At 47.0% G+C, this 21,872-nt stretch overlaps 1 protein-coding gene across 2 annotated transcripts in view; it reads left to right on the top strand.

Moving 5' to 3' along the window:
• Positions 1-21,872, top strand: part of LOC144148403 (cytochrome P450 3A5-like) — a 157,972-nt gene that overhangs the window by 103,398 nt on the left and 32,702 nt on the right. The window contains exons 1-2 of one of the 2 annotated variants that reach the window (XM_077679942.1): positions 2,318-2,489; positions 12,036-12,223. In XM_077679942.1, coding sequence (XP_077536068.1) covers positions 12,044-12,223 — 180 coding nt within the window. In that variant the 5' untranslated portion in view covers positions 2,318-2,489; positions 12,036-12,043. Of the gene's footprint in view, positions 1-2,317; positions 2,490-12,035; positions 12,224-21,872 lie in introns of those variants that run through there. The other variant, XM_077679949.1, reaches the window with a different exon arrangement.

The raw sequence follows: 21,872 nt of genomic DNA, 5'->3' as shown, positions 1-21,872 counted from the left end.
CAATGGATTTGGCTCATTTGGATCCGTGAAACAGCAGGATCTCGCTCACTTTCGATACGAACTACAATCTGCGTATACGTTTCTAAGGTGGTGCCTCAACTGTTTTCTTGCCACCCTTTTTTTAGGGGAAAGTTGGCAAGTTTTTCTTGTCACTGCGGGTTTATCCGACCTATAGTTTCGGTTTCTGGATCTAGCTCATTTCGAAAAAAATGCCTGATTTTCCCTCATTGACGGTGAAGGCATGTGTGTTTGCTTTTGCGTGGATTCGGGCACACATTCGCAGTATTGCCCACAGCATTGACCATTCCCGTCGTTTCAGGGTTCACCTCTGCACTTTTGTACCACACAGTGCTTGCGTCCTCGATTTTGCATTTGTCCGTAATGATGCACTTGCCACACAATATTGGCCATGGCAGACAGCGGCAGTTATATCCTCTGTTGGGGTCCGCATTTCGCTCCTTTCACTCGTTCACCCCGAACACTTCAAGGATCAGTAACAACGATGGCCTTACTGGCAACTTGGGCTGGCCAGCATGGACATGATGCCACGATGGCCCTCGAGCACCTGGACTCGTCTCCTTGGCCCTCTCGTTCTTTGAGCCACTTACTACGCCGCCTCCATTTTGATCGCCTGGACAACCTCCGCACCACCGTCCTCGCAAGCCAGCATCCCTGTCTTCCCTGCAACCGACCCGTCGCCTCGGAAATTTCAGTCTTTATGTAGCCTTTGTGTCCGGTCCAGACATTCAAACAGGTGGTTGCGGTGCTATCTGGCTCCTGTCCAAGCTGAACGTCGTTCCTTCCACCTTATTCCTTCGGTCACGCCCAGGTTGGTTGCTGCTGGTATCTGTCTAGTAAGTAACCAGTGGAAGAAAAGAACCAAACCCTTATATATCATATTGGGCCTGCTTGTTTCAAATGTCTTTCGGCCGGCCTAACAGATGGCAGGCTGTACGACACATTTTGTTTTTGGTGACTTGAAGTAGGCTGCAGGAAAGCCATTGATCGGCGTGTAAGCGGGAAGTCCTTCGGAATGTCAGAGAGGGTCTCCTGGTGGTGGTCACGTCCCTTTAATTTACGCTGTTGAAGCTCGGATCGAGCTCGCCAATCGCATCATCTTCGTGGAGGTCAGATTAACACAATGCGCGAACGCAGCTAGGGTGGCATGTTACCTACTGTGCGCTGGTAGCGGGGCCGGACACAGAAGTTGGTCGGCATCAGGTGGCAGGTCCGAAGGCTGCAGTGTTCTGCAGGACGGCGCGTTCCACCGTGCAATGCAAAGTGTCGCCCCTTTGCTGTCGCGTTTTCTGTCGGTTGTCGCCATGTCTTTTACGAAGCTTATACATTGAAGATTATGAACAAGGTGCCATGAAGAAGGCACGAGGATGACAACGATGGTCATAATGCGTATATCGCAAATGCATAAGAATGTCACCTTCATTATGTATGCAAGTAATAATGGCGGAGTAACGACTGTCAGAAAGTAATGAGACCATATACACTGACTTCGTCTTACACTGGAGTGACCTAATTCAATTCTTTTTGTTCTTGGGAAATCCACCGCAGGCTGGGCTTTATTGCGAACGTTTCTGTAGCGCTAACCTAAAAACAAACGGGATAGATAACTTTACATTAGTTTGAATGCAAGTCATTAATTGCCAACTGCTTAATTAGTTTCCTTTTAACCCTTGTTTGCGTTACAAAGCACACAAGAGAGTACTTTCATCCTAAACTTTCTTAAACGATTTTCAAAATGCTTAAAATTAAATCACTGCATTTACTGAGGTGGTAATGCGGCCACTCCCATTCCTCCTTTCTGGCTATGGAACGAGAGAGACTATAATGTCACTCTCAACAGAAGCGCTATCTACATAACCACGCTCCTAATCGAGTCCCTCATGTGGCAGCACCCGTGCAAAAAAGACGGGAGTGGGGCATGGAAACCCAAGAAATTACCCGTTCAGTGAAACACACTCACAGACATTGACTGTAAGCGTGTCCCATTTCTATCTTTTTTATGCTCCATCAGTTCACTCCGGTGGTTCTGAACCACTAACTATATATGCAAGTAGTGCAATCGTACCTTCACGCGTCTAGGTCTTTGTAGAAACGTGGAACAAATCCGTCCTTCCACAAGCGCCATAGAATCAAGAGCCAGACAATCACTACTTCCTCTTACGCGCACGCCAGAAAACAACGCTCTCGCGTTGTTCTCTGGCGGATATTGGGTATGCCAGGAGGCAATGAAATGACATACAGGAGGAAGCACTGGCGTTCGTCTACCAGGGGTAGATTAAAGTTGTAGGTGTTGATCTGACGTAGAACACGCTGGGCTTCCTCGTGGACATGAGATTCCGTCTCTTTCTGTACAGGCTTGTGTTACACTTCGTGTCTATTCTTCCTATTTGAACGCGACGCAACTGGTAGAAAGGACGGCTGCCTTTCGCAAGCCTTTTCATCGTACTGTAAGGGGCTCAACTGGACAGAAAGTAAGTAGAGTAGCGTGACTGCTTCGATAACATAACAAGCGTAATGATATTCTAAAATATTACTTTCGTAAGTCGAGATTAGCCAAAATGCAAAGTATGAAGCGCGTACACTTCAAGCAATGAACTAAGCAGGGGAAGGTTCATCACTTTCATAATATTTTTTTTTCTGTATGTTTGCTTATGTTGATAATAATTGCCTAAATTTTCTACAAGGAGGGGAGAAGTGCCTCCCCTCGGACCACAACTCCTTTATAAGTAACGGGTAAATTATCGACAGGGTTCATACATGAACCCCCACATTTCTTGGAAGTTTTGTGAGAGGTTTTCATAAAATTCCACCAAGAAGGCCATAAAAAACGCTGTTTGCGCGTAGGTCTCTTGATAAAATCCCTATATGCTAACCGAACACAAAAACGGTAAAGTAGACAATATTACCCGTCCAAGTCGCTCACTGCTACGTATCCTTTACACGGAGGTATTTTCTGGTTAATTTGAACTCCGTTTATTCATTTTTTCACCCAATACTATTAAATTTCATGGTTTTGGTGTAAAACTGGGTGTAAACTTCAATTTTATTTTATTGTCCTGTAAATTCAACCAAAACCTTAAAGGTAGCACTCAGACTTAACAAATGTCGACTGAAGACAGAGAAAGGAGTAGTCGTGTTCGCCTCTTATTGCGTAAGAAATGATTTCACTTTCTTTGTTTGGGCTTATTTCATAGTTAACTGGTTGGTGTGTATCCGCAGGCCAGCGCCGCCCGTGGCAGGAAGAGAGTGTGTCAGATCTCTGTTGGCCCACAAATCTTGATAATGTGGCTAGGAAAATTGCCGAAACAGTGCCAAATAATAGTCCAGCAAACCACACGTAACTCGCCTCCAATTGGGCTATCTACGTTCAATTCAAGCTATCTACCGGGCGAGTGAGAAGGGCGAGCGAGTATGTGCAGAGTGCGTCCGCATTGAAGTTTATTCGGGTACCCTGGTAAAAGTTAACAGAGCTGTGGAATAAGCACTCATCAGTTGGTGAGCGCGTCCGTTCGTAGAGTGCAGAACGGCCTCAGGCGGCCTCAGCTGGCTTCGCGGAAGGTGACGGGCTGGATGGCGAATAGGCTGCCCAGGTGACAGGAGGGCCTGTGCATGGTCTTCGATGCGAATGAGGGGACGTTGCTTGAAGGGCTGATGCTACAATGAAACATGCGCCAGCAGACCCAAGAAAATGTGGCAGTTAAAGGCGCCCGGTTGGCTGCTTTAACCCAAGAATGCTCCAGAAGTGAATAAGTAGATCCCGGTCTCGAAATGGTTGGAACCATCATGCCGGGACCTAGTGACAGGACTTTGGTTATAGGCAATGCGGCTCGTTGCCACGTGTGTGGCGGTGCACGGGAAGTGGGGAATACTCTCCATGCGTATAATATTGAAGACAATCCTTGATTTTTTTGGTCGGAAATCTTCACAAAATGAGGTGGAACCGTCTCGACTGGGAAAAGCGTCTTTCAGAAATGCAACAAGTTGTTACCGGGCTGGTGGTTGCCCAAGCTGTTTCCTTGGAGTTCAAGATGCATAAAAGCTCACCAAATGCCTCACAGAATAAAGAATATGGAGCAAGATGGAAAGCTTGGCGAATCAGTACACTAAATAGGTATGGAGAGAGCAAAATAATGGGACAGGAGCAAGGAAGAGCATTGAAACGCTCTTCCTTTCCGCTTTTTTTTTTCAGGCTCCTGTTCCTTTGAGGAGTTCATTATAGCATAACCCGTAATCTAAGTTAAACAAAATATTCTGAAGAATTTTGCACTAAGGAACTCCTGGGCTACCAGACAATGTGGACACAAGGCTAGAGTTTGTTTCAACAACATTGGTGCCTTTTTAAAGGTCACTAAGAGATCGATGCTTAACCGTTTGCGTGCTTCACTTACAATTGAATTAAAGCCACAGGGACCACAAAAATAAATGCACCCTGCCAATCAGGATCAGAGAGGTCTAGCTAATGTGCCGCGTAAGGGGCACATTAAACAATGTAAAACGTGCCCGATGATGTATTCTGAGTTACTCTGTATACCCTGACATATGCCTGCCGAATACAATTCTCTTCGGAAACTCGCAGACTCGCATTACAGCTGCCGTAGAGCGCGATTCCGTTAGTCAGGCTCCTTTCGGAGCCCGTGATCTCTTCAGTAATATGCGGCTCGACAGCTCGTCTATAGTCGCAGAGGTGGATGGGAGATAATGCCTGGCTGGCCTTTCGTTGGAACATATGAGAAGCTGCGTTGTCCGGGTCCGCTGTCTCCGCGTTGCGTCGCAACTCCCGTAATGGCTAGATAACAGGCAGCCTGCCGCATTGTAGAGCGTGCGCAAAAGGACAAGAGCTGTCGTAACAGCGCTCTTCGCTGGTGCAACTCTGAACAGAGGAACTGCTTTGAGCCACGCTCGCAAAATGTTTGCAGGCGTATTTCCTCACTAGAAGATGAGATGACCAGCGCACACGCGTGAATCGGTCGCGGGAGCATTGGTTCTCACGCAAGAAGAACACATCTCACTTATTTTCTGGGTCGCCTTCATCTCACTCGTGCAAATACACCATGGTTGTCTCGATTTCTTTCTCTGTGGACAACTTCCGCAACTGCGACGTAGGAAACAACTTACGTGGCCGCATGGCGATGTGTAACTAACAGCACGAGCCTGTAGACGTTACTCACACTTACTACCAGGGTGCGTCTCGATTGGTGTTGACGTGCATAATAACCCAGGGTGTGCTGAAAAAATAACGTCAACCTGTGAGGTCTAACCCCTTAAGAATAACAGGCAACAAAGGTTATTTACAAGAGCAGGTGCTTAACCACAAAGGTCAAGCACTAGATTTCTACCAATCACAGAGAGCACGCTATATTTATTTATTGATTTTTGTAATACTGCCGACCTTTGAAACAAGGTCCTTGGCAGGAGTGAGCGATGCAATATACAGATGACACAGCATAGATGAACATGTATATGGAAGCAGTTCACTGCGGTACTGCCAGCGAACCATACAGCACCTCATACAAAATCAAGCCGGGAGGAGCAAAATTTTACAACAGGACTGCACAACTGAAGATGTAAACAAGAATAAATGCGTCGTTGCCTTCAACGACAAGATAACACACTGACCCCATTAATCGCTTTTGAAACAGCATTTTAGCCACAGGCGCAAGCTGAGAAGTAGGCGTTGCGGCGCCGTGCGCGTACCACATGATAGTGGAGGAAAAGGACGAACAATGGGGTTGTAAATCAAGGGTTATTTTTTTAACGCTGACAGAAAAGATTAAAGGGACGCACATTCCACAATGTCTGCTCTTAGCCTATTCCACTCACGAATGGTCCTCAGATAAAAATAATTTTTAAAGGCAACCGTTCTGCAAGAGAAGTCTTTTAGTTTTTTTAGTGTTGTGAGCGTGTAGAACGGACAATTACTGGTTCCATGCACGTATTTTTATTTATGCCTGTTTTGTCATGGAAAATTAGGTACAGAAGTTTTTGCCTGTCATAATACCGCCTGGACTGTAAAGTATCTAACTGTGCGTTTTCTAAAAGCACACTGGGTGATATGCGCCGACTATAACTTTTGTTGACAAATCGGATGGCTTTTTGTTGTATGCTCTCTAATTTAGCCCTATTGACCTGTGTATGAGGATCCCAGATTACTGAGGCATATTTTAATATTGGTCGGACATAGGTTTTGTAGGCTAGCTGTTTGATTTCTTTTGTAGATATTTTTAATGTCCTTCTAAGATACCCGAAGGTGCGCATGGCTTTGTTTTTTATGTACGTGACATGATCGTTTCATCGCAAATCTGAGGAAATTATTACTTTTAAGTATTTGTAGTTATTTACGGATGCTAAAGCGTCACCATCGATACAATAAGAAAAGATTAAAGGTTCCCGCTTTTGCGTTATCCTCATAGATACTGTTTTGTTCACATTAACCTTCATCTGCCAGGTTTCGCACCATGATTGAAGCTTGCCTAGTGCCGAATCTAGAAGAGCTTGGTCAGCAGAATTTTGTACTTCCTGATAAAACACGCAGTCATCGGCAAACAATTTCATTCTAACCGGTATGCCGTTCGTGATATAACTGACATAAATTAAGAAGAAAAGAGGACCAAGAATGGACCCCTGCGGTATATCGGAACGAACTACCCCTGGGCTTGAATACTCGCCGTCAATAACGACGCTTTGGCACCTGGCAAAAAATTAAGCCTCAATCCAACCAAGCACAACGTCGTTCTTCAGAACTGACTGAAGTAACAGTAATGTCGGATGCGACACGTGGTCAAAAGCTTTCTCGAAGTCAACAACAAAAAAAAAACGATGATTTGGCCTCGCTTATCTAAATTAGCGCCGAAGTCATGATTGGTTTCGACTATAGCTGCGTTGTTGTAGATAACCCCTTCCTGAAACCGTGTTGGCAAGAATTGATGAGGTTGTATTCTTCCAAGAATTGTGATAAATGTTTAAAGATTATGGGCTCGAGAATTTTCGCGCTAGTGCATAATAACGAAATTGGTCTGTAAGGTGGAATGCGATTGATGTTAGTTTTTGGTACTGGGACAATTTTTGAAAATTTTCCGTCCTCAGGAAGCTCAAATTGCGACAGCGACTTATTGTATATAATAGTCAAGTGATGGGAGCACCAGTCTGTGAATCGTACTAGAAAGGCATTAGGTACAAAGTCAATTCCTGGCGGTTTCTTTGTACCAACATCCAGCAGAAGCTGCAGCACTCCTTCCTGACTTACAGAACCGCCACAAATCGGTGGGACGTCGTCAAAATAACGAAACTGTGGTCTAATACCATTGTCACTGGTGAAAACAGAGACAAAAATTATTAAATGATTTTGCGATGACTCTTTTGTTTGTCTCCCATTGTCCGTCTATGTCTACACCGGAGAACGCAAATTTCTTGCTGCAAAGTGTCTCCAGAATTTTGCCGGAGATGTCAAAAGGAAGTTTTTCATTGACACGTCGTAAAAATGCCGCTTGGCTTTTTTGATATTATCACTAAGCTGTAAGCGTATTGCGGAGAGCTTATCGCTGTTAACTGGGGAAGGCCGTTGCCGACACTGTTTTTGGATCGTCTTTGCTTTTTGCTGAAGACGTACTATACATCTCGGGTCATCCACAGATACCCGTTACGGGCAACGTTTAGTTTCTTTGCACAAATTCTTCAACACATTTCAATACAAGCGTTTTGAAAGAGCAGCATAAGTCATTGACAGTGCAAGATCTGGACACAGAAAGGGAGAAAAAGTCTGAAAATAAGCCGTCAAGACGATCTATTATGCTAACATCATCAGCTCTCGAGAACACAGGCATTACGCGTTTTTCTTTACTGACTTTACGGGCCGAACTCCAAGATATTGAGAGGGCAACCATAGCGTGATCTGATATGCCATCAAGTACGTGTACTTGAGAATCGCGGTTACAAACGCTACTGCTAATAAGATACAAATTTAATGTTGACCGGGTATCACCATGAATGCGTGTCGGTTGCTTGACCATTTGAGATAGATCATGAAGAATAATGAAATCTACAAAGTTTTCAGCGTTTCTGGCAAAAGGTTCAGGGAACTCGAAGAATGTCAACTCGACAATGGATCACGTTCATGTCAATGACCAAATAACTGAAAATTCTGCAGAATTTAACAAACGTCTGTACAGGACTTACAGCAATTACCAAAACGCCTTTTGGAAATCTCTGCGCTCGGGGAAGCACTGAGAAGCCAATAACTTGCTTCTCTTTGAGGACGCGTAGAAATAACGTACTCGCAAAATGATATTTCGCAGCAATCGTCATATGTTCCTTATCAGTAAGAGCATCACGAAACTGATTCGATGTCTATTAAATTGTTCACAGCCCGTCTATATGATAAAGTTTTTCAGAAACCCGATGCGGGTTGCATTAGGCATACGAGTAGTAAATCGGGAACACTGGATGAGATGAGCCCAGTAAAAATGTGAAAGCAAAAGTTAAGGACCTTTTTAAAGGAAGCTTAGCGGTGCTTCAAAAGAAAATGTGGAGGAAGTCTAAAATAATTAATAAACCACCGAGTGCTGACACCATAGGTCGGCAGGCTCACTCACGAGTGCACTCACACGCCCCCTCTCACCACTCATGAGTGAGTGGTGAGTGAGCCGCGCCATCGCTTTGGACTGGCGAGTGTGAGTGTGAGTGAATGCGAGCCCCACGCACAGTGAGCCCCGCTCACCACTCGCGAGTGAGAGCGCCACTCGCATCGAGCCCCACTGACCACTCACGACTGCGAGAGGAACTCGCGGGGAGCCCCGCTCACCACTCGCTAGTGCACTCGCGCTACTCGCGCCATTAGCGGGGCTTAGCGCGGTGAGCGCCACTATTGCGCTTGTATACTCGCTGTTCGCTCTTTGTCACAGGAGCCGCTCGCTGTGATGGTTGTTCAAGGCGGGCTTGCTTTTAGCAGAGTCCTTCAATGCTTCTCTGGTCATGAAACTCCCGGCCAAGTTTCGTACGGGGACAAAGGCTACCGCGAGGGGCGCAACCGCAGATAGGAGGGCATCGGGTGGCCGCCGCTGCTCTGCAGCCATACCGGCAGGCAGAAACGCAGTAGCAGCATGCCCGTTCGCACCAAATTTTTTCGCCACTCACAAAATGATACGTTCATTTGAGCGGCCCACGACACGTAAAGGGAAAGCGCACTGCTGATAAGGTGGCGAGCGTCCATTTTATCTTACTCCGTGGTTTGTTCTTTGCCAAACGCGCTCTAACCACGCCCCCGGCTGCCCCCCGATCAACACCAGCGCCGCGGCGTGGCAGCGAACAAAGCTCTCCCATAGCGTGACGGCGAAGTTTCATGACCAGAAAAGCATTGAAGGACTCTGCTTTTAGCTTCGGAAATATGCCGTAACTGAGCTTCTGGTATGGGACAACCTAGAATTAATTCTGTGGTGGCGTGTTCATTTAGGAACATAATTTGGGTGGCCTTATGTCACCGCAATGAACTAATACTGTTCGGTTTCATGACTAATGGAGGGTCTGCTGCACACACTCGCGTGCGAGGGGAGGCCACGAGTAATGAGCGCGAGCGCGGGTGAGTGCGAGTGGTGACGGCGAATGGTGAGCGTGAGGGAGGGCAAGGGATGATGGGGAGTGGTGAGAGTGAGCGCGAGTGAGTGCGGGGGGTGACGACGAGCGGTGAGCGTGAGCGCAAGTGAGTGCGAGTGGTCACAGCGAGTGGTGAGTATGAGCGCGAGTGGGTGCGAGGGGTGGATGGCGCGTAGTGAGCGTGAGTTGTTGTTGTTGTTGGTAAACTTTATTGACACACAAAAAACAAAGAAAAAGACCCCCAAAGTCCGGGGTTCTGAAAGGAACAAAATTATCTATACAGACGGGAGAACCTGACGAACGTGAGCCACCAAAGCTCGCCACCAGGCCACTCGGTCTGTTCCCTCCGGTGGTGCGAGCCAGTCTTGGAGAGAAGAGGGAGGAGGTGTAAGGGATTTAAGATGAATTGCGAGTGATGGTTGCGAACCAGAACAGTCCCAAAGAACATGCGGCGTATTGGGAAAGCCAGAGCACTTGGAGCACCGCGCAGGGCTGCGATGGCCTTGTAGTCGATGCAGTATGTGCGGAGTTGGAAGGCTGTCCGTTTGCGCTTGCCGGATAAGACAAGATATCTGCCCGGGGTAACAGGTGAGAGGGAGACGGAAGAGTCTGCCTATCCCTGATTAACTGTTGCACAGTCTGGTGTCGATGGAGACGGGCTTGTCGCGCTTGCGTGGGTGGGTGGAAAGGATTTGGCCAGGGCGTCTCCGAGTCTCCCGGTTGGGACGGAGCACATGAGAGCTGATGCGCCAGCTCGTTGCCCGGAACGCCTGCGTGACCAGGAACCCAGTCCAGCACGTAGCTAGTACCAGTGTGTTTGGCCAGATGAGTGTGGAGTGCATGCATAATATTGATGGGAAGCTGTTGCTCCTGGAACAAGCGCAGAGCATCCTGACTGTCGCTGAGGATCACGTGGTTACCAGGAGTGGCTATCGATAAGATTGCGTCAGTTATTGCTTGAGCCTCTAGAGACAGGACGGAAGGAACGGCCGAGTATCTTTTCTGCAAGGGCGGGTGGGTAGGAGGAACAACTACTGTGACCCCGCGTGCGTCTTTGGATGAGAAGGAGGCATCTGTGTACGTCACTATTGCTAGATCACCATAGCGGTAGCGAAGAGTGCATATTCGAGCTCGACGACGTCCTGCATGCGAGGTTGCGGATACATTGATTGGGGTGGTAGGAACTTTTATGCGAGGGAGTGGATACCAAGGGGGGTATGTCGCTGTAATTTCGGGTAACGAAGCTACCTCGTAATGAAGTGAGGATAGGAGAAGACGCCCATGCCAAGTAAGCTGGAGACGAGTGTGTTGTGCCGCCAAATGAAGATCAACTTGATCTGACAATGATGCGAACGGCTGAGCAGCCTCCAACTTAGCGAGGGGGGTATATCTAGGTACCCCTAGAGCCAGGCGGGTGGCAGGCCGGAGGAGCCGCTCAAGCTGGGATCGCTGCGATGACGTTAATTTTACGTACGTACGGCAGTGCGTAAAGAACGCGAGTATATATTAGAGAGTTCACAAGTCGCGTAATATCGTGTTCTCGTAGGCCTTGGCGACGTCGGGTCAGCCTGCCGATTATGTGAGTTAAGTGAGTGCGAGTGGTGAGGGCGACTGGTGAGCGTGAGTGTGAGCGATTGCGTGAGGAAAAATATATTTTTCTGTGTGAGTGTGTGGCGCTTAAGTGTAGGTAAACAAAATACTGGACAAGGGAGGTAACTGTCTTGGGCAAGCTGTCAGGGATCGTTCAAACCTCTAGAAAGAACTCAGATGTATAAGTGGTGTGCTCTCAGGGAGAACTCTTATAGCTACTGGACAGTTAGTTACTTCTGTGGCTGAAAGGAATGATATACAACCAATGCGTACCTTCGGTGATAATTTAAGAAACTTGGATACTTACTAGGTATCTTAAAATGAAACAAATAAGGCAATCTAAATCGAGCTGAATTGTGTGCCGCTTAGGGGTAACGAGTCTCATGGATTAGTGAGCAAATCCCCCTAGAAGACATCGTAGCTCGCATAAAACGAGGAAGGTGGTGCATGGCCGGAGATGTGCTGCAAAGGAATGGCAACAGATTGGATCCCCGAGTAGCAGAATGAGTACCGAGGAACAGGACCAGAAGTATACACAGGCAAAGAAATCGGTTGGGGACGCATCTAAGCAGAAAATGGAGCAGTTGGAAGTATATGGGTTTTGCCAAACCGTAGTCACCAACGAGTTGTTGATATAGGGTAACGATAATAATGACTGCGATGAAGAATAACGGTCGAAGTACCGTAGGCCAGGATTCGACGGAGACTTCATAGGTTTTGGTTGAATGTTGTATAGAGTAGTGGAGGTATTGAACAGGTCGTCTGTTGCAATATTAACCTCTGAATAAAGACTCAACTAAATGCGCATGGTATATATTCCGAGAACTGTCCCTTATACGCAGCCACACAAATGGACACCTCACCCTGGACAGTGCTGGCAGCGATGGCAGCTGTTCTCATCACGGCAGTGATTCTCTGGTTTATGAAAAGAAAATACGACCACACCTTCTTTCGAAGGCACGGGATACCGGGGCCGGAGCCCGACCTCCTGCTGGGCAATTACAAGCAGCTTGACAAAGACAGAATCAAGGTATTCTTCAAATATTTCAAATCGTGTCACTGAAATGCTAGATCGTGCGCTTTGTTTAGTCACTGGATTTTACACCCCTCCCCCCCGCCCCCCCCCCTCCGACACACACACTCTACGGCAATTCTATGGTTTCGCTTCACCACAATGTACTCGTCGTGAGGGACCAATGTACGCTACCAAGATAGCGAATTCGGCGTTTGATAGTAGCGTGCGTACCATTCAAATCAGAAATACGATATGCGCTGTAACACCACCCACTGCTTGCATTATTTGATGCCATATAGCGCGAGAACATAAACTGGACATCGTCATTCGCAGATATTTTATTGCTGGATGCATAGATTGGTCAATCGAGTGTATTGTGATGAAGCTGAGCCATAAGATGTCTTAGAGAGGACGTGTCGCTAACGAGCTGAGCTCGATCGGCGCTGAGGGAAGCGCCCGTACTAAACTGTTATGTCAAAGACGGGGGCGAAATCCCCTGGTTGTAAGGTCGTAAAAAATCCTGCACCCGTCCGTCTAAGGACGACGATGGTTGAACGCGAAGCTTTCTCGTGATGGATCTTTGGTCGGCCAATGATTGATTGATTGTGGGGTTTAACGCGCCGACGCAACGCAGCGATAAGGCGCGCTGTAGTGGAGGGCTCTGGATTAATTTTGACCACCTGGGGATCTTTATCGTCCGCCGAAATCTCGTACACACGGGCGTTTTCGCTTTTCGCCTCCATGAGAAAAGCCGCCGCCGCGGCCGGGAATCGAACCCGCGACCTCGTGCTCAGCAGCGCAACGCCTTAGCCACTGAGCCACCAGGTGGCCAATCCCACACAACGAGTATGTACTACTCTGGAGGTACGCACTCTTCTAGACCACCCACAGCAACTCTCGTGTGTGCACTCCGTAGGCCTAACGTTTGGGTTTGGGGTGTACGGCAAGAATCAGTACATGCTGCTTGGCGCTTGCTTCGACCATGTCGAAATGAAGCAATCGGATAGACGCCGGCTACATAAGACGAGGGACCCAGGTTCGATTCCGGCCTCGGGGAGTGTTTTAGGGGCGAAGCCCTTTAGGGGGATTTGATCTGTATCATTCCCACTGGTGCGTAAATCGGTTCGTAGATTTAATAGGTTGGATACGTTGGAGAGTAATCAATGCGTCTTAAGAAAATTCCTAAGAGGAATTCTCCGATAGTGCGTAAGCACTCTGAATGCATCTGTGAATTGTACAACGCATGATTGAGCTATGAATGAATCACACTAGAGCCGGCTTGCTAAGACGCGTATACCGTTCTGCTAAGTCCTTATCTCTTGGATGGCGCACAGAAGTCAATGTGTTGATGACAACGTGTTGTGTTCTGAGTATTGTAATTACTCATTGAGACCCTAAAGACATAATTTGCGATAACTGACTTGGTTGCCTAATCGTTGATTTGGCTTGAGAATATTAAATTAAGCGAGCGATGTTTTATTGAATAATTAATATTGATTATCTCTCTCACATAATGTTAATTCACTTCAATTAGGCTTAATTTGTCTTGCTCACACAAAATTGACATTGCATGCCTTACATTAGCCTTAATTATCCTTGGGTAGTCATAGTAGTCCCTGGCAGTCTTTGTAGTCACGAGCAGTCGTAAGTCCCCCAAGGTAAACTAAGGGATCATTTACAGCTTCGAAGGCACATTAACTTACATAATTACTGCTAATCACTCTTAAAAGGGCCATGCAGACAAAACACAAGTTTGGTTATTTCGAAAGATTGCCTCGTTAGAATCATACTGACACCGCTTTGAACGCAAACGTCGTTCAAATAAGCTATATAATTAGGGAAAAAAAGGGAATGGCTATGCGACTCACTAGCTCATTTCCCGCACATGAATCTATGACGTAATAGGCACAGCTGTGCGATTGGCTGAGGCCGACAAAAAAAAAGTTAGCCAGGGTTTATAAGTTTGCAGAATGAGCTATTTTCGGGAAAATTTAATCCATATTTATTTTATTGCAGTAAGAATGGTGAGGTAAACAACGGAATTTACGAAAGTACATGTAAACATAGAAGTACCAGTGCATACTGCTGTTGGTACTGCGCGCACTATGCTTGTTATAGCTGCACAGCAGTCCGGCGCTTTAGGGTTGTCTCAAACAACACTGGCCGATTGGCGTGAGCGACATTGTCTTGCGTGACCCTGTTTGTCGAGCATAGCCCATGTTTCACGAAACTATTACTGCCTACCGCAACAAAAACAAGCCAGGTGCAAATACGGTCAACGGTCATACATAAAGTTTCTTAGTATATACACTAGAGAGGAATCTGGCGCTGGTGTCTATGCGGCTTATATCAAGGCCGGCTGTGTCGTTATGGGCCGCCATTATATCGTGCGCTCGCCTTAGTTTCATCGTTGGCTTGGATTGAAGCGTTTTAGTGGCCGTATATTCGAACATAGTGCCACAAAATCGCAAAGAATGGTGTGTTATTATATAAGTGGCAAATAAAACAGCTTGTTTTAAAGCTAAGAAAAAATTAAGTATAAGCGCATTTTTGCCGGAACGGTTGTGCCTATACTATTCTGCAGGCCAAGCTGGTAGCTAACAACAATGTTAATGTTTTGGGGGAAACTCGTTAGAAGACTCTTATTTTATTAAGTTTACCATTATTACAAATAATAAGTTGTTTTAAAAGCTTGGAAATGTTTTTGAGCGTGCTTATAAAAACCATATAGAGTTTCTTAGTAGTTAAAGTAGAGAGGAAAGTGCACCCATGTCGTCAGGGGGTGTAAGGGAGGACCCCTGCCTCTGGCTTGGGATTGACATGGCAATTTGATTCTTTAGGGGTTTTGGGGATTTGCTTTTTTCACTATGCGTTAAAACGTGTACGAGCTACGAGGTAGCCGAAAGCCTCCCTGTTCTGCGGTAGCCGTGAGCCGTAACAACTTCGTGTTCGGCGAAAAAGCAGGCAGTGCGTGGTCGTACCTAACGTTGCTCCTACCGGAGTCCAAGAAACGTATGACTGAGCGGGTTATACGCCGCCGCAAAAGTTGTAGCTAACAAAAAAAAAGAGACTCAACGTACTTCCAAGAAGGCAAGATACGACAGATACGGGCACCTGTTCCCGTCCTATCTTGTTTCCGTCCACGACTGTTTACTGCCATGTTTTCTTTTTAAATGCGAATGTATTTCTTAGTCGAGCCATGTCAGGCGCCGTGCGGCGTCCACGCACCCGCAGGTGTTATCTCTCCGCTCTCACCCCCTCTCCCCCAGCAACAGCTGCGAGCGCACGCACTCCTCCTCTCCCCTAGCAACCGGAGCAGGTGGTGTGGGCGGATCAGCGGCGAGTGGAGAGGAGGAGCGCGCTCGGGCGTGTGAGGGCGCTCGCATCGCGGGAGCTCGCCGGAGAGTGTAGGCGAGGGTAGGCGCGGTGCTTCGGTGCTTCTCCTCTCGACGCTCGCCCCACTCTCCCACGCCCGCATGCTTCTCAAAGACCCTTTGACTGTGCACTTTACCGACCACAAGGCAGTGATCGTGGCCGTCAAGTACAACGACAACACAAACAGGTGTTAAATAAATGGTTACGCTACAAATCACCGTCTCTTCATTAGTTATAAATTCCGCGCACTCTCGCGCAAAAGAAATGCATTCGCATTTCCTCACGATTCCCTTCGGGGAGGTGGGGTGAATTTTTTCTTCAAGTGTGAAGCAGCTCGCTCAGCAACACAACAGGTTTTGTTAAACTGTAGCTGGCGGTCGGTGCACCGGTTCACTACGAAGGCGGCGTTTTCGTAGGCACGCTCGAAAACATTTCCAAGTTCTTCAAACAACTTATAATTGAATTAATGGTAAAATAATAAATTAAGAGTGTCTAACGAGTTTCCCCCCAAATATTAACATTGTTGTTAACCACCAGCTTGGTCTGCAGAATAGTAGGCACAACAGGTCTGCAAAAATACGCTTTACGTCCTTTTAAGTGCGAAGCACTTCTTAGTCGGGCCTACTCCTGCTTCCACCGCCGTCCTCCGTCCGCAGCCTAGCAACGGAGCTAGCTACCGTGCCTAGCAACGGCGCCGGATTTCCGACGCGTGAGGGCGCTCGCATAGCGCCTCCTCTCCCCCCTCGCCTACTCTCCTAAAGCCCCTTTACTACTCTCCAGCTCGCAACACCCTCTCTCGGCGCGCCAGCCAGGCCACTACACTATATAAAAAAAAAAAACAGCATCCGGCGCCAGGTTTCGATCCGAGGACTTTGCGGCCGCAGCACGACGCTCTACCGACTAAGCCACGGACGCTTTTTTTTTTCTTTATTACATGGGAAAATACGCTCGGACGTTGCAGTACGACGAATACAAGCAAACAAAAGAATACCCTGAAGTTATGAGAAGCAAATATACATCAAAATTCAGGCAAACACACACAAGCGTTCAAAAGAGGGAACCAGTCAGGTGGTTGGTCAAGCGAACTATACACACTATGTACAAATGCCACAGTTTCTCGGAAATAAGACTTAGTTGATCTTGGTGGCTCAGCATGCCTATCACATAAGCGGCATCGCCACAGACTGTACAAACCAATCAACACGAACATGTCATAAGGTGGCTCACCAGGATAGTCGAATGGCAAAAATCGGATAGAGAAAGGCGTAATATCCATGTCTTTTTTGAGCGTTCGCTGTAGAATGTCCCAGAAAAAGACAGCATCTCTGCAGTCTACAAAGCAGTGATCAGAATTTTGCGAGGTTTCAGGTGCGGCCCTGAATTTCGAGAAAAGCTGCGGATTTTGGTTAGGAGGATGGGGAACCACACCCGATTGTTTCGCCGGAATCAATTGGAATAGAGACCTAACTTATTTAGGAGTACCCCTCTCGCAGTTTCGCAATACTGACTCGCATTGGTCGGAGCAGGCGGTGAAGCTACAGCGCCAAGTGAATGACTGGCGGGGACGGTAGCTGTCCATCTTTTCTCGTGCTCGGGCGTGTAACACGTTCCTTGTGACCCGACTTCTTTATGTCCTACAGGTGTTACATTGCTCACGACTCAAGATCCAGGCTTTTCACCGGATTTTTGCAACCTTCATTTGGTGTTCGCGCAGTGAGCCAATGCGTCGAAATAACCTTTTTCTTCCGGTTGTGCGAGGGGGACTGGGGCTTGTTCATCTGTTTCTTTGGCAGCTTCTTTCTCGTTTATTCTACTTTCGAGAGGTTCAACATCCTTTTTTGAAAGCTGTACTGCAAATACGTCTTCCACATTTTCTCCCAGATATTGTGGTGTCTTCGCTGTCTGTGGACGCAGCCCGAAGCCCGCGAGGTTTCCTCAAAGAAGTGGTTGACACAATTCGCTTCTTACAGGCTCGGTTTAGCCTTGAGTACATATTTACTGCTATGCGCGAGTCTATTTCTGATGCCCTGGTTTCTGGGCTTTTTCCCACACCTTTATATCGTGTTCTGTACCTACAGTGTCCGTACCAGGATGTCCTCAATAGAGTGTGTAAAATGTGTGTTCCACCAGGTGTTAAAACATTTTTCTTCAAATTACACACTGGCACGCTCCCTGTTAAAACTTGGATGAAAGATCGGGGTCTGTTTATAGCTTGGTCGACAGACTGTCGGCTCTGTACTCGACCAGAGACAATTGATCAAAGCCACGGACGCGACGCTGATATCAGTGTTAGTAATGCGCCTTATATCTTTAACGCATTCAAACTACGTCGTCAGCGGCGTGCGTTGGCGGCGAGTGGTTGGTGGACTACATGCTCGACAATCACTCCATGACGTGCCTACCGTTGGAGTCTCCGACCACCGTCAACGGCGGGTATATAGACCTGGCCTTTGCTAAGAACTGTAATGTAAGGGCTGTCCTGCAACAACCCTTAACGGTCCACTTTAGCGACCACAAGGCGGTCGTAATGACCATCGCATACAACGACAACACAAACAAGTGCTGAAATAAATACTGTCGTTTCACTTTACTTTGCGTGTGTGTGTGTGTGTGCGTGATTACATTCCCTCTCGAACATCTCTCGAACATACACGTTAATTCACCAAGATTTCCGCAGAGGGACAAACGAGGCGTGTTAAGCCGAACGTGATCACGAGGGGGTGTTAATGTAACTAACGGACAAAATGCCACCAAACTTCAACAAACTCCCCCTCATAGCATCACCCCGTGCTTCGCACTTCCTCATACTCCCCTTCGGGGAAATGCGGGGGAATTTTTTTAGCTTTAAAACAGCCTGTTTTATTTTCCACGTATATAATCACCCACAATTCATTGCATTTTTGTGGCACTGTGTTCGAACATACAGCCACTAAAACGCTTCTATCCAAGCCAACAACGGAAATAGGGCGTCCGCATGGAATAATGGAGGTCCATGACGGCACACACCACCTTTATATGAGCCGCATAGACGCTAGCGCCAGATTCCTCTTTGGTGTATATTGCAAGAAACTCTATGCTGAAAATGTCCCCTTCGTGTTGGACCACTGCGCCGACCATAACAGTTTAACAAAACCTGTCGCCGAGAGAGTTGGTGCACACTTAAAGAAAAAAGAAAACGTGGCGTTAAACAGTCGCGTGCGAAGATAAGATAGGACGGACACAAGCGCCCGTATCTGCCATATCTTGTCTTCGTCGAAGTACGTTTGGTTTCCTTTTTTTTTCGTCAACTACAACTTTCACGGCGGCATATAACCCTCTCAGTCATATGTTCATTCGACTCAGGCATGACCAACATTAGGTACGATCACGCACTGCCTCTCTTCCACCGAACACGCAGTTTCCACGGCTCACGGCTATCATAGAACAAGGATGATTTCTACTACCTGGTACCTCGTAGACGTGTTAATGAATAGCGAAGAAAGCAAATTTCCCAAACCGCCTAAGAATTCAATAGTCATGCCAGATACAAGCCAGAAGATGTTGTCTTCCCATAACCCCCCACGACGACATGGATTCCCAGGTGCAGTTTCCTCTCTAGTATATTTACTAAGAAACTCTATGCGGTTATAAGCAAAGCAACGGCGGACAGCGTACCGCTGTATGGTGGCGCCATCTAGGAGGGTTGATGCTAAACAAGGCGTTCCGCAATCTGATGCAGACTAAACAGCGCAGTAACGTTCTCTTGAAGACCTGTCCTGATTACGTCATAGCAGACGTCCCGAAACACACGATCTGGCGGGAGAATCGAAATTTTAACTTAAATTGATTAATTTCTGAGTGAATAAAGCATCGTTTGCTGCCAGACAAGCGCTGGAGGCACTATAAAAACCAAATATTTCGAATAAGTCAAACTTGTCTTTTGTCTACACGGCCCCTTAAGTAGAGGCGACGTAGTGCTGAATAATCGTATCATAAGTCTCTGTAGTTATGCATGTCATAAAGCATTGTCATTACTACCTACATGAGGCCTCATGTACCCCTCTCGGTCGCAGCGCGTTACTTTACGAACGGGCGCACGATTACCCGGGGAAAGCTGCCATAGAATGCTTACGCATTCAAATGTTCAGAAAGGTTTCTTTGTTGTTAAATTAGTCAATAAATACAGTCTTGCAACTATAAAAAAGGCATTCGCTCTTTCGGACTTGTTTTATTGAGGAAACATGAGTTAACTGGGTACTTTGAAAATCTGATGGCGGGGCTAAGAGATATCACACAATGTGGCAGAAGGATGACACACAAAATGGCCAGTACTCAAAGAGTAAAGAAAAGGTGAAAGCATTCTCAGGTTGACTCTAGATTTTCTGGGAAGCCCATGTAAACGACATTAAAGGGGCACTAAAATATTAGTAGCAAGTTGGCCTAAATCGGTATAAAACGCTGTTGGGAAAACAACCACTCGCCGCAGTAGCAGTTGCTTGATAACACAGAAAATGGCAATATCTTGAAAACAGAACGTCTGATACGCTTCCTTAACCATACAATTTTTGAGATGACAAATCTAGAACCCATGGTGAAACCGGATTGGTAGAGCTTGTCCAGGCGTTTTTCTCAAACAGACACTATAGCAGTGACGTCTAACGCAAAATAAATGTATGCGAGAACTTTTGCTGAGGATGTGTTTGTTAAAAGACACAAACCTCACCACATGCGGGGGTTTTGTTCAATTTCCCTTTACGTTGAAATGTTTCACCTTGCGGTTCAACTGCAGTAAGTTGGTGCATGTGGATGAATGCAAAAGCCTACCGTACGTACAGTCGTCAAAACTGTTAACAACAACAAAGAACGAGGTGCCAGCGTATGCACAGACAGAGCGGCAGCTTACGATAGCGCTCGGGCTGCTAAGCCAGGCTGTGCGCATGCGCTGATGCACCCGAGTGCAGTACAGCAGCATCGTGAGTGCTGATAACCAGGCGCCAATGATGCAGCTGTAGCTATCCTGAGCTGCCACTCTGTGCGTAGGATGGCACCTCGTGTTTTGTTGTTGTTAACAGTTTTGACGACTGTACAGTGCGGTCCACTGCGAAAGGGAAACGGCGAGCGCGTGGACGCTGCGCTCCGCGAAGCGCCGCCGCCGAGACGTGGCGAGAATCGGAGACAGGCGGCACATGCGCGCTGACCGCATGAGGCGGGAGAAGCCGCCCAGTCGTCAGCCCCGGCCGTGGCCACGGCCATAGAGTTTCTCACTACAGTCGATCCCGGATATACCGAACTGCAAGGGGATCGCGAAATAGTTCGATATATCGATAATTCGGTATATAAAATATTTTCTTTTACATTGTATTTCCAAGGGATGTTTGGACTGTTCAATATATGCAACAATTCGATATATCTGGGTTCGATATATCCGGGATCGACTGTATATACACTATAGAGGAATCTGGCGCTAGCGTCTATGTGGCTCATATCGAGGCCGTTTGTGTCGTCATGGGCCGCCATTATATCTTACGCTCGCCTTAGCTTTGTCATTGGTTTGGATTGAAACGTTTTAGTCGCCGTATATTCGAACACAGTCCCACAAAAACGCAACGAACGGTGTGTTATTATGATAAGTGAAAAATAAAGCAGACTGGTTTTAAAAAAAAGGAAGTAAAGCGTATTTTTTGCCGGGACGCTTCTGCCTACTATTCTGCAGGCCGAACTGGTAGTCAACAACAATGTCAATATGCGGGGGGAAACTCATTTAAGACTGTTATTTTGTTAATTTTATCATTATTTCAAGTAATAGGTTGTTTGAAGAGCTTGGAAATGTTTTTGAGCGCGCCTATGAAAACGTCAGCTTCGTGGTCAATCGGTGCACCGACTTGTCAGCTAGAGCAAAACTTGATGCTGAGCGAGCTGGTTCATACTTAAAGAAAAAAGAAACGTGCCGTTAAATAGTCGTGGGCGAAGACAACATAAGACAAATGCAGGCGCCCGTATCTGTCGTATCTTGTCTTCGTCGAAGTACGTTTGGTTTTGGTGTTTTTTTTTTTCATCAGCTACAAGTTAGTTTTGCGGCGGTATTATTACCGACCCAGTCATACGTTCCTTCACTCCGGCATGACCAAAGTTAAGTATACGATGACGCACTGCCTGCTCTTTCACCGAATACGAAGTTGCCACGGCTCACTGCTACCACAGAACAGGGGCCCTATTCTCGACTGCACAAATTGCCGGCAATTCTGGCAATTTGCCGGAAGTCTTTTCTGATTGGGTTTCAATTTTGGTCACGTGCTTCCAGTTGACAAAG

The sequence above is a fragment of the Haemaphysalis longicornis genome, unplaced genomic scaffold (assembly GCF_048455015.1).
Source record: "Haemaphysalis longicornis isolate Haplotype H1 unplaced genomic scaffold, Haemaphysalis longicornis Haplotype H1 scaffold_1, whole genome shotgun sequence".
In the NCBI taxonomy this organism is placed as follows: Eukaryota; Metazoa; Arthropoda; class Arachnida; order Ixodida; family Ixodidae; genus Haemaphysalis; species Haemaphysalis longicornis.
The sequence above is the reverse complement of the archived record's forward strand: the minus strand, read 5'-3'. Positions and strand labels throughout refer to the sequence as shown.